The sequence below is a fragment of the Lycium ferocissimum genome, unplaced genomic scaffold (genome assembly GCF_029784015.1).
Source record: "Lycium ferocissimum isolate CSIRO_LF1 unplaced genomic scaffold, AGI_CSIRO_Lferr_CH_V1 ctg4939, whole genome shotgun sequence".
Lineage (NCBI taxonomy): Eukaryota > Viridiplantae > Streptophyta > Magnoliopsida > Solanales > Solanaceae > Lycium > Lycium ferocissimum.
In genome coordinates, this window is record NW_026725819.1 from 31,144 (window position 1) to 43,793 (window position 12,650).

At 34.5% G+C, this 12,650-nt stretch overlaps 1 protein-coding gene across 1 annotated transcript; it reads left to right on the plus strand.

Moving 5' to 3' along the window:
• Positions 1–8,349: 8,349 nt before the first annotated feature.
• On the plus strand, positions 8,350–10,895 carry LOC132044582 (polygalacturonase-like). Its single transcript, XM_059435078.1, has 4 exons — positions 8,350–8,797; positions 9,492–9,781; positions 10,278–10,506; positions 10,628–10,895. The coding sequence occupies exons 1-4, from the start codon at positions 8,351–8,353 to the stop codon at positions 10,850–10,852; spliced, it is 1,191 nt and encodes a 396-aa protein (XP_059291061.1). The 5' UTR covers position 8,350; the 3' UTR covers positions 10,853–10,895.
• Positions 10,896–12,650: the final 1,755 nt, after the last annotated feature.

Genomic DNA, 12,650 nt, shown 5'->3' on the forward strand with positions numbered 1-12,650 from the left:
TTCAAGAGAGTTTGGGAACTCAGGTGAGGCTTAGCACAGCGTTTTATCCACAGACTGATGGGCAAGCAGAGCGCACCATTTAGACCCTCGAAGATATGTTGTAGGCATGTGTATTAGACTTTGGAGGTAACTGGGATGATCATTTGCCACCCATTGAACTTTCATATAACAACAGATATCACTCTAACATTCAAATGACTCCATACGAAACTTTATATGGGAGAAAGTGCAGATCCAATTGGATGGTTCGAAGTAGGGGAGACAAAGCTAATAGGCCCAGAATTGTTCCAGCAAGCGGTCGAAAAGATCAAGCTTATCCGAGACCGGTTATTGACAGCCCAAAGTCATCAGAAATCTTATGTGGACAATCATCGACTAGACTTGGAATTCAAAGTTAATGGTTGGGTATTCTTGAAAGTGTCGCTGATGAAAGGTGTAATGAGATTTGGTAAGGAGGTAAATCTTAGTCCTCATTATATTGGACCTTACAAAATCGTGCGTAAAGTAGGCCGAGTGGCTTATGAGTTAGATCTACCTTCAAACTTGGAGTTAGTCCACTCAGTTTTTCATGTGTCAATGCTTCGCAAGTGCATTAGAGATCCTTCCAAAATTGTGCCTGTAGATAATGTCCAAGTTCTATGATAAATTGTCCTATGAAGAAGTACCTATTGCTATTCTAGATAGGCAAGTTCGGAGACTCCGAACCAAAGACGTAACCTCAGTTAAAGTGTTGTGGAGAATCAATAACAGAGAGGAAATGACTTGGGAAGCAGAGGAAGATGTGAAGTCCAGGTATCCGCATTTATTTCTACCCCTAGAAGAGGTTCAGGCAGAGACATCATTGTTCTCAGGTATGTAATGCTTCTTTTGATAATTTATTGGTCGTGTGTGGCCAATATTGTTATTATTGTTGTAGCCCTGGGAGGCATTGTATATTTTGGGCTGTTGTGGTAGGATCATAGTGGTACAGTTACAGGGGAAACTCTGGCGAATTTTCTACAGAATCTTTATGAGTTATTCGAGGACGAATGTTCTTAAGGGGGGAGGAATGTTACGCCTTGGAATTTTGTGTCGCTTGCATTAAGAATAGACTAGCATAATCCTAAAGTGAACATGAATCCTTTATAAGTTTAAGAAGGATATTTGATGATTTTACGAGTATACCTTAAGATTCCAAAGGCATTTGAAGCAAAAGAAGTAAGTTCGTCGGAGAAAGTTAAGGTTGAGGCATGTTTTGGGAAATTTCGTATCATTTGAGCTATGCATTGCTTAGCATAACTTTAAGGCAGAGATATAGAGCCCCTTAGATGGTTAATGAAGTTTTAGACAAGTGCCAAGAAGGTCCCATAAGGATTGGAGGTCAAACGAGTCGAAAAGAACGCAATTTCGCAAAATCGGGAGATGCAGGGGCAGTGTGCGAACGCACATTGAGTGTGCAAGGCCGCATACTCATCGCACATTAGGGTCGGGGGGTGATTTTTCCACCTTTTTAAATAGCAAAGGACCCCAACCTCATTTCCAACCTTCCACACTTATTTCCCCACTTCTCTAGAGTCTTCCAAAGAGTTCTTGAAGGATCTGAATCACTCCACACCTTACCATATCATCCAAAGAGAGAATCAACATCAAAACCTCAAGGTAAATCCATGGAGAGTGATGGTTCTTGCTTCCTTTCAAGGTTGTGGTGAAATTGGTCTTGGAAAGAGAGTTGAGTAAGGTGAAATTCTACTACTTCAAGGTATGTTCTTCATCCTATTCTTATGTTTAAGTGATATAAAGGTTTAGTAGCTCTTATTAAGAAGGAAATCTAAAGTAGAGAAGCCATAGATGTTGAGGTGAAGAAGATGACTAGGGATGAATTTGAAAAGAGGATTTTGGATGAATTTGAGATGGAATTGAATATAATTCCTTAATTATGATACTATGGATGTTGTTAATGTTGTTTGGGAGCTGTTTTGTAAAATGGTGGAAGTTGATGGAATAGGGGAAATCTTTGCCCAAATCCCATTAGCCCTTAGTTGCTCTAGTTTGAACTTAAGCATGGTTTCAATGACCTAACTTTAGTATGAATTCTCTTGAATGTAGAGTTGCGAGCTTTAGAGGAAAATGTTTAGTCGTTAAGAAGACGGCAAGGTATGTAAGGCTAACTCTTTCTTTCAAAAGGCATGATTCCTATGTTACGATCCCATATATGCTACCCATGTTACCCATACTCCTAGAAATGCTAAAGATCATTAATTCTCAAGACGCTTATGAAGACTCCATGTTTAGCGATACCAAAGTCTAAAGTTGAGATGATCTCATGATATGATTGAGCTTACCATATGATTCTTGATTTCATTCATTATAATCGGCCTTATCTTATGCTATGGTTCCAGCAAAGTGAGATAGAATAATAATGATGATTTCCATTCTAGAGAAGCCAAAGCTTAAAGTTCTTAATGTTTTCATGATACTATTGAGCTTGTCACGTGATTACAAATTTTATTCATTATTGTTGATCTCACCTCATGATAGTTGTTCCTTCAAGAATATAGTGATGGTGATGATTCCATAATGACACATCGGAGGTTACCGAACTTACATCACTCTGATATAGTAGTAGCATCTTATTTGGGCTCCCATTCAGGCTATCACTATTATATAAATATACATGGATCGGGCCGTACGTTCCTCGGTACTATTATATAAATATATATGGATCAGGCCGTACGTTCCTCAGCACTATTATATAAATATATATGGATCGGTTCGTACGTTCCTCGGCACTATTATATAAATATCTATGGATCGGGCCTTACGTTCCTCCGCACTATTATGTAAATATATATAGATCGGGCCGTACGTTCCTCGGCACTATTATGTAAATATATATGGATCGGGTCGTACGCTCCTCAGCACTATTATGTAAATATATATGGATCGGGTCGTACGTTCCTCGGCACTATTATACAAATATATATGGATTGGGCCGTACGTTCCTCGGCACTATTATATAATATGTATGGATCGGGTCGTACGTTCCTCGGTCTATTATATAAATATATATGGATCGGGCCGTACGTTCCTCGGCACTATTATATACATATATATGGATCGGGTCGTACGTTTCTCGGCACTATTATAAATATATATACATGGATCGGATTGTACGTTTCACAGCAATATACTATAAATATGTATGGGCGACAATTTGAAGAGATAAGTTAAGCATGCATGATATCCGCCTTAAGAGGCAATCAGGTATACATGTTATCTCTTAACTCCTGCTTCTTATATATTTTTTCTATTGTTGTTCATGCTTTACATACTCAGTACATTATTCGTACTGACATCCTCTTGCTTGTGGATGTTGCGTTCATGCCCGTAGGTAGACAAGGAGACGGATCGGACACTTAGGAGCTTCATTAGCAGATTTTCAGGAGCAACTCCACTACTTCTTTTGTGTATATATTTCTAGCACTCTAGATAGAGGCTCATAGACATGTGTGGATAGTCAGAAGTTTCATGACCTCCCTAGCGTATATCGTATATCAATTTTTTTGTAGCCTTGTGGGCTTGTGCATGTATATACGAGGCGAAGTTGATGATTATCATGTGAACAGGGTTTCATTTTGAGAATTTGTGTCTGCTCAGTTTATGTGATTACGAGATAGACATGTGGTCCACTAAGATAAGCTTAGAAGAAGTATGCTAGGCAGTGCTCGGTAGGCTAGTTTCGGGTACCCGTCATGGCCCTCCGGTTGAGTCGTGACAGATCTAAGCGACCTCACGAAGAAACAAAGGAAGATGTTCATGATAAGGAAAATTCAAGACGTGGCAAACGTCAAAGGACATCTACTTCTTTTTGACCAGATTTTCTAACATTTTTGTTGGAAAATGAGCCTCAAACGTTCAATGAAGCTATGTCTTCATCAGAAGCTAAATTTTTGGAAGAGGCAATCAATAGTGAGATAGAATTCATATTTAACAACCATACGTGGGAATTGGTTGATCTTCCTCCAAGAAACAAACCTCTAGGTTCCAAGTGGATCTTCAAAAGGAAAATGAATAATGATGGCACTATTGATAAATATAAGGAAAGACTTGTTGTCAAAGGGTTTAGAAAACGAAGGTCTTAGTTACTTTGATACATATTGGCCGGTAATGAGGATTACATCTATTTGGGGTGTTAATAGCGTTAGCCGCAGTGTACAGTCTTTTCCATCAAATGAATGCGTAAACAACCTTCTTAAATGGAGATTTGGAGGAATAAATCTACATGAAATAACCTAAATGGTTGTAGTTCTCGAAAAAGACAAGAAGGTGTGTTGACTTGTTGAGTCTCTTTACGGACTAAAACATGCATCCAAACAATGGCATGCGAAATTTGACATACGATGTTGGTCAAATGGATTCAAGATAAATGAGTGTGACAAATGTATTTACATTAATAATACTCCAAATCAAGTCTTCATTACTTGTTTATACGTGGATGCTATGTTGATAATGAGTAATGACATTGCTAACATAAATGCTACTAAGCACATGCTTGCTAGTAAGTTTGATATGAAATACTTATGAGTTGCTGATTTAATTTTGGGAATTAAGATCCATAAGACTCCTCAAGGTCTAGCATTGTCTCAATCTTACTATACCCAAACTGTACTTGAAAAGTCCAAGTATTTTGACTTTAAAGTTGCAATGACACAAATTGATGTGAACCTTGCTCTTGCTAAGAATAAAGGTGAAAGTCATTCTCAATTGGATTATGCCATAGTGTTAGGAAGTTTGATGTACATCATGAACTGCACACGATCAGATATTGCTTGTGCTATCAGTAAACTGAGTCATTACACAAGTAATCCCAACCAAAATAATTGGATGGCAACGAAATGAATTTTGGAGGTATTTTAAACATGCTCAAAAATTTTCTTTGAATTACAATAAGTATCCTAATTTATTCAAGTTCATAGTGATGCAAATTGGATCACTGGATCAACTTAAACTAAATCCACAAGTGGATACGTTTATTGGTGGAGGAGCAGCGTCTTGAAAATCATCCAAACAGACATGTATCGCCTGCTCTACAATGGAGTCTGATTTCATAGCTTTAAACAAATCTGGTGAAGAAGCTGAATGACTCTGAAATTTCTTAGAAGACATTCCATTTTGGCCCAAGCCTTTGGCTCCTATATGCATACATTGTGATAGCCAAGCGGCAATAGGAATGGCAAGGAGCGTTATGTATAACGAAAAGTATCGTCATATACGACGAAGACATAATACCATTAGATAACTACTCTCTAGTGGAATTATCACAATTGACTACATAAAGTCAAGACATAATGTGTCGGATCCACTAACTAAAGGCCTATCTAGAGAAGTACTTGAAAGATCATTGAGGGGAATGGGACTATAGCCGAGGACAAGTCATCGTGGCTATAACTCTACCTAGAAGGCTGGAGATCCCAAGATTTAGGTTCAAAGAGATCAAACAAAGTCATTGATGATGTTCAACATTGTCAAAATAACTTTTTTGGTCCATTCTCGTGACGAGACAGTGTTCAGTACCTGGATAGGGCATTAAGTTTTTTTTTTTTATTATTTTTTTTTTATTTTTTTTATGGTTTCTAAGTTTGATACGGGGTATATGTTGTGTTCGTGGATATTTTGTTCATGGTTTTTAATAGTTTTGTTCATGGCTGTGTTCATGGCTCATTGTTTTTTAAGTATGATACAAGGTATATGAACCAGGTTGTGTTCATGGCTGAAACGAACAAAATAATAAGAACCAAAGACAGTTAAAGGGTTAATTGTGTGACATGGCTGTCTAGGTATACACCAAAGCTTGACGGTTCAAAGATATCAAATCTATCGATTGATCAAGTATATCCGACCTATGTTCACTACGGAAAGTTCAAAGAGAAATCTACTTATTCAGATACAATTAATCCTTGCTTACGAATCACACAGTTTTTCATGCATGTTTTCATAATATGGTCATTCCCCATTCATGTGGGGCGTTGTTGGGCTTTAAAGACCATTAAATGGTTGGCTTTAAAGATGAAATGGTGTGAATTAGGAAATGGAGGGAAATGAAATTTGGAAAAAGTAACTTTTCCAAGCGGTTTTTCTCCCACAGTCGTAGTGGAAAGTAACATGTGTGTGCTTATATGTAGAAGCACATTTTTTAGCTCATAAAGTGTTGAGAAGGGGGACTCCCCTCACGCCGTTGACGTCACTCAGCTCGGCTTCGGCTTTGGATTTAGTCAAATGATTTGATTGATAATCTTTTTGGACCAAATTTAATTTTCATTTTCGTTTTTTTATTTGATTTTCACGAAATTATAAAATTTCCAACAGTCACCTCTTATTTTCAGAAAAGGCAGGGTCTTTCTGAACAAACACCATGCCTGTTCTGAACATGGATGTGTAGCGGCTATAAATACAGAGGCAATGCCTCATTTTTCTGCACTGATTTTTTTTGAACACAGTATACTAACAAGTTTTAGTATACAATGTACTCCCTCCCGTCCCAATTTTGTTTGACGTTCTTTCCTTTTGGGTCAATCCAAGAAGATGACACCTTTTTATATTTAGTAATAATTTAACGCTAAACTTCTCATTTTGCCATTAATGAGATGATTTTATAGTCACACAAATATCTAGAGTTATTTAAGACCATAAGTTTCGAAAGTCTTAATTTCATTCATTAAATCTGTGTCCAGTCAAACACCATCACCTAAATTGGGACGTAGGAAATATAATTTAAAATACTTCTCTTGTTAAATAATCTTCAAAAATATTCTTACTATTATGACGATTGGTTTTGTCATTTTAGAATTTTAATTCATGCATCAGTAATACCCTGCATAAAATAATATCTAAATTCCTTCATAAATTAATTATGTATGTATTGTTTATGAGGAAACAAAAACTAGCAACCGAACGGCCCCTTATTGTTTTGATTATTGTCTAAATTAATAATGGATTTTATGTGGAGATTAAATCTCCTTTAACCCAAACCAAACGGCCCCTTATCGTTTTGATTATTTAGTTAATATTCACTTTCCTTTCCGAAATTAGATTGCTGGATGCTATCAATTACGATCACCGAACAATATATACCGTATATCAGTAGTCAAGGTTAAAGTAAAAACATTAAATTAGTGATTGCACCAAGTCAACTATTTGATTTTAGCTAGTAGTTAAAGTTAAAGTAAGTAGTGTTTCCATAAAGTCAAATAATTTAATATTAGCTCGCAGTTAAAGGTAAAATAAAAATTCATGTAACTTATTAATGGTTAATTGATAAATATCTATATTAAAGATAAATATCTTATATTTATTGATTTTATATAAATATGAAATATGGGTAAGTATTTACTTAATTGATGAATACTCTTTAAAGAGTGTCAAACAATTAGCAGTATTTTTTTTTTCCCGAGAGGATCTTTAGTTGATTTTTACCAGGGTAATTAGGATACGAATCCCAACATTAATGGCCATGTATTTGAGAACCTTTTTCTATCACATTTCTCCTTAAAATATGGAGTCAACCAACAATTGGCAAAATCTTTTGCCACGTGATTGCATAGCATGTTGTATTCTATTCCTAATTTCCTACGTCTAAACGTTCCTCATTCTCCACTGACCAATTAAACATAAGTTTATGCACATAGGTAAATATTTTCTTCCATCCAATGTTTATAAAATCAGTTAATTTGACCTAAACAATTAATTATACATTTAGGTGAGAACAATATCTATTAAGCGGTGGCGGGGCCAGGATTTTCACTAATAAGATTAAAAAATATGATGTAATAAATACACTACGAAGCCAACAGATTCAACATCTAATACATACACTTAAAAACTGATATTAACCTTATATATACATTGTAATTTTTCGATGATGGGGTTTCGGTTGAACCTCTTTCCCGACACAGCTCCGCCCATGCTATTAACCATGGTTAAGTGAGTTATATATATATATATATATATATATATATATATATATATATATATATATATATATATATGGTGTAAATACTAAGGGTGGGCAGAATTTTACAGTATAAAACTACGTTACCACCATTGACAATAATTTAAAACCCACCACCGCCCCACCCCCTCACCCCCTTATGATGAAAAAGGGAAAGATCAGAAGAAATTAAAGTAGGAAAAGATACGCTACCAAGTTATACCATATGGTTCTGTTTGTTCGTTATTAAAGACAAAAACAGTAAACTTGACCCAATTACGGCTTAATTTTTTCCTCACTTTCCTTATAAATACCTTCTCTGATACTCCATTTCCTCAGCACATCCCCAACTCAACCTATCTCAATACTTGTCTTCATTTCAACATGATGAGAAAAATAAATTTCTTTATTCTTTTCCCACTTTTCATCATGTTGTTATTCAGCTTATCAATAGCTGCAGATTCCATGTACAATGTCCTAAACTATGGAGCCAAATCCGCTGGAAAATCCGATTCGTCGAAAGCCTTCATTAGTGCATGGACTGCAGCATGTGCATCTACTAGCCCAGCCACAATTTACGTGCCAAAGGGAACTTACCTTCTTGGTAATGCATATTTCAATGGTCAAACATGCAAGTGTAATGCCATAACTATACACATTGAAGGCACACTTGTAGCTCCTTCTGATTATAATGTTATTGGTAAATCTGGGAATTGGATTAAATTCGAGAGAGTTACTGGAGTTTCCATCGTTGGTGGAACCCTAGATGGTCAAGGTAGTGGTCTTTGGGCATGTAAAAATTCAGGAAAAGGTTGTCCTAAAGGAACCACGGTATGTTCCACTTCTTCTTCTCGCTAAACCTGGAAAAAAAATGAGATTCTTGAATGAAATGAGTTGTGGTGGATCTAAGACAGGTTCAACTGATCTTAATAATTCTAAATTCTGGATTCACCTCTAGATATACTATTATTCATGTTTTATATTGTTGGAAGACCTCATAGTTCATATTTCAACTGAACTATACTTTCTATTTGAATTATGTTATATATACAAGCAAAAATTAAAATGTGTACATGTAGAAAAATCACTCATTTTGAACTTTATAACCCTAGTTTCTTCATTCACTTCTCTTGATATTATTATTCGTTTCAACATATAAACAAGTTTAATTAAAGACCGGTTTCCCCGAAGGGTAATTAAGTAAATATGCATTCTGTTGAAAAAAATATTGCTTTTAATTTTCTCTTCCCGCCCTTCCCTTTCATCAAGTAGTATAACTGTGGGGTAAATCTTAGCTATAATGGAATCTTTGTTACAACGGAAAATTTGTTTAGCACTTACCTCTATTAATATGTAAGTTAAAGTTATTCTAGAATACAAAATCATTTTTTCCAGTAATAAAAGGCAAGGAACTATACTCGATATCCGAACAATCAAATCATAGATTTCCTTTCTATAATATTTCATACAAGTTCTCTTTTCTTGATTAACATATATTCTTACCATACAAAAACATTTCGTGCAGACATTAGCTTTTTACAACTCAAACAACGTTGCAATAAGTGGATTAACTTCACAAGACAGCCAAATGTTCCACATTTTGTTTGATGGCTGCAATAATGTGAAGTTACAAGGAGTGAAGGTTTCAGCTCCCGGAAACAGCCCCAACACCGACGGAATTCATTTACAGTCATCGTCCGATGTTACCATCTTGAATTCCCAAATTGGGACTGGCGATGATTGTATCTCAATTGGTCCTGGCAACTCCAATTTGTGGCTCGAAAACATCGCCTGCGGCCCTGGCCACGGAATAAGGTCTTTTAAAATACCTCTTAATAATTATTGCAAATGTGTTTTCGAATGACAGGATATATTTTTAGAAAATAAATCATTTTCTGGTGTCTGATTATCAAGAAATATTTCTAAGGGAAAACTTATTTCCCCAAAATGGGGAAATGATTTCACTAACAACTTTCATTGGAATGTCATTTTTCCTTTAAAAATGTTTCAAGTCTTAACTTATGTCACTACTTTAACTAACACCTAGACAATATTATTACCTAAAAATTTCATCAAAACTTTACTCAGTTTGCCAATAATATTATCAATCTTTAAAAAATATTTTTTTCTGGAAAATACTTTTTGCTCTCCAACCGAATACCAGAAAACCTCATACCAAACACACCCTATATGTTAGATAATCAAAGTATATTGTTTCGTAGACTTATATAGAATCAAGATACAAAATGATCGCCTTTTTTATATAAGTTGCGGCCATTAAATATATTACTAATATTATGTATTGGTGCAGCATTGGGAGCTTAGGTTGGGATATGCAAGAGCCAGGAGTAGATAATGTGACAGTTAAAACAGCGACATTTACTGGGACTCAGAATGGTGTGAGGGTCAAAACATGGGCAAGGCCTAGCAATGGTTTCGTTAGGAATATTCTTTTTCAACATGTAGTCATGAATAATGTTGAAAATCCCATCATCATAGATCAAAATTACTGCCCTAATCATGAAAATTGTCCTGAGCAGGTAAATACTACTTCACAAACCCAAAAAAGAAAGAGAGAATCACACACATATACTCTCAGACAATTTTTTATAAATTACTTATAATTTCATTTCGTTTGTTGTGAATTTCTTTTTTTTTCAGGGTTCAGGCATCAAGGTTAGTGATATAACGTATCAGGACGTACACGGAACATCGGCTACACAAGTTGCAGTGAAATTCGACTGTAGCAAAACAAATCCATGTGAAGGGATAAACTTATTGGGCGTGAAACTTAGTTATAAAGATCAGCCAGCTGAAGTTTTATGTGTTAATGCTGGAGGAAAGGCTTCTGGTCTACAACAACCAACTAGCTGCTTACAAATTTGAAGAAAAGAAGAGCTGGAACATCCCATTTCTTATTAAATTTATGACATAATACATAGATAGTCATCTTAACTTAGTCTCAACTGGCAGATAGTCATCTTAACTTAGTCTCAACTGGCAACTAAACACTCTAACTTTGACAATGCACATCTAGACACCTCAACTAGTCTCCATTGTGTCTCGTGGATACATGACGTTGACATGACACATTAATTTTGGAGGTGCCTAGATGATGTTTTATAAGTTGGAGTGTTCAACTGACACAATGGAGACGAGTTGAAGTTTCAAGATGATTATTTTGTTAGTAAGAGTGTTTAACTGACAGTAGATGTCAAGTTTAAGTGTCTATCAATTTATTATGCCTATATTTATATTTACATAGGAAATTAAAATTATAGTGCACTAAGAGTATTTAAATAAAAAAACATTAGACTTACTTTAGAGTTTAGCCTATGGTTGCAAGCAGAATATATTGGATGTAGTCAATTGAATTTAGTTAATCTCAAGCATTTTGGAGTTCTTTTTATAATACTTCTATTATTTTTGTTCTTGTTGGTGATCAATTGTTCGTATTGCTTTTCTGCCTTTGAAAAAACGTATACACGTTATATTTCATTAGTACCTGTATTGTTGAAAAGGATTTAGTGTGGTTTTTTTTTTTTTTTTTTTCGCGATTTACGTTCTATCCTATTTATTTAAACAATTTGCATCCTATTCTCCAAAGTTTTTCGCAAACCCATACTATTATGTTTAACGGTAAAATAGGATGAAGCTAATCTTTCCTGAACATTTAATTTCTAGAAAATAAATCATTTTTATGATGTTTGGTTGTCAGAAAATCGAAATATTTTTAAAAGGGTGAATGAAAAAGACTTCACTCAAGACTTATATATAGAGTCATTTTTCGGTCACAATTATTCAAGTAACACTTAGACGTTATCATTATCTTTAATGCTCAAAACAATCATCAAAAATTTTATTCAGTTCGCTAATAAAATTACCAATGCTTAATAAATATATTTTTCTGGAAAATACTTTTTGGCTCTTCTACCAACTACCAGAAAAAAAAACTCATACCAAACATTTTTGCTCCTCTCTTAAAAAAAAAAAAAAAATCGAAAATACTTTTCGCTCTTCTACCAAATACCAGAAAAAAACTCATGCCAAACATTTTTGCTCTTCTACAATAATCTTTCAGAATTTCCTAGCATAAACATTATGGGTCTGTTTCGAAAGCCACCTGGTAATTGGAATTGGTGTAATTACTAGGGTAGTAATTACACAGCCTAGTAATTACACAATATTGTAATTACAACGATTTGTTTATTTGTCATAATGCAATACAGTGTAATTACAAGCGTGTTGTTTGGTTGCACAACTGTAATTACACAGCTCGTTTAATTAAATTATCAAAAATTTAAAATTAATATTAAAAAATATGTGCCTTTATAAATGATAAATTAGTTATTTAATAACACATTGTTTCTTGAAATATATTAATTAATAATCATATATTTGTAACTAATATTGTAAAAAATAATTGATATATATTTTTCAAATTAATAATATTTTAACTTTTATAATTATAAAACTTAAAAGCAGACTATTTTTGTGAGAACATCATGGATGGGACGTTTGACAAAATTTTTTTTTTATAAATATAATGTCATAACATTATTTAAATGTTTGAGAAAAAAATCTATCAACTGTAAGTGTAAAATAAACAACATGCAATGTGAAATAACAAGTCAATAGTACTAAAGCAAATAAATTAAAATCGAAAATATAACCTAAATTCAAA

Excerpts from the sequence above, each read along its gene's own strand:
- LOC132044582 (XM_059435078.1), top strand. The coding sequence starts at position 8,351 with ATGATGAGAAAAATAAATTTCTTTATTCTTTTCCCACTTTTCATCATG. Across the intron at positions 9,782-10,277 it reads GGCCCTGGCCACGGAATAAG|CATTGGGAGCTTAGGTTGGG; the intron begins GTCTTTTAAAAT and ends GTATTGGTGCAG. Across the intron at positions 10,507-10,627 it reads ATGAAAATTGTCCTGAGCAG|GGTTCAGGCATCAAGGTTAG; the intron begins GTAAATACTACT and ends TTTTTTTTTCAG.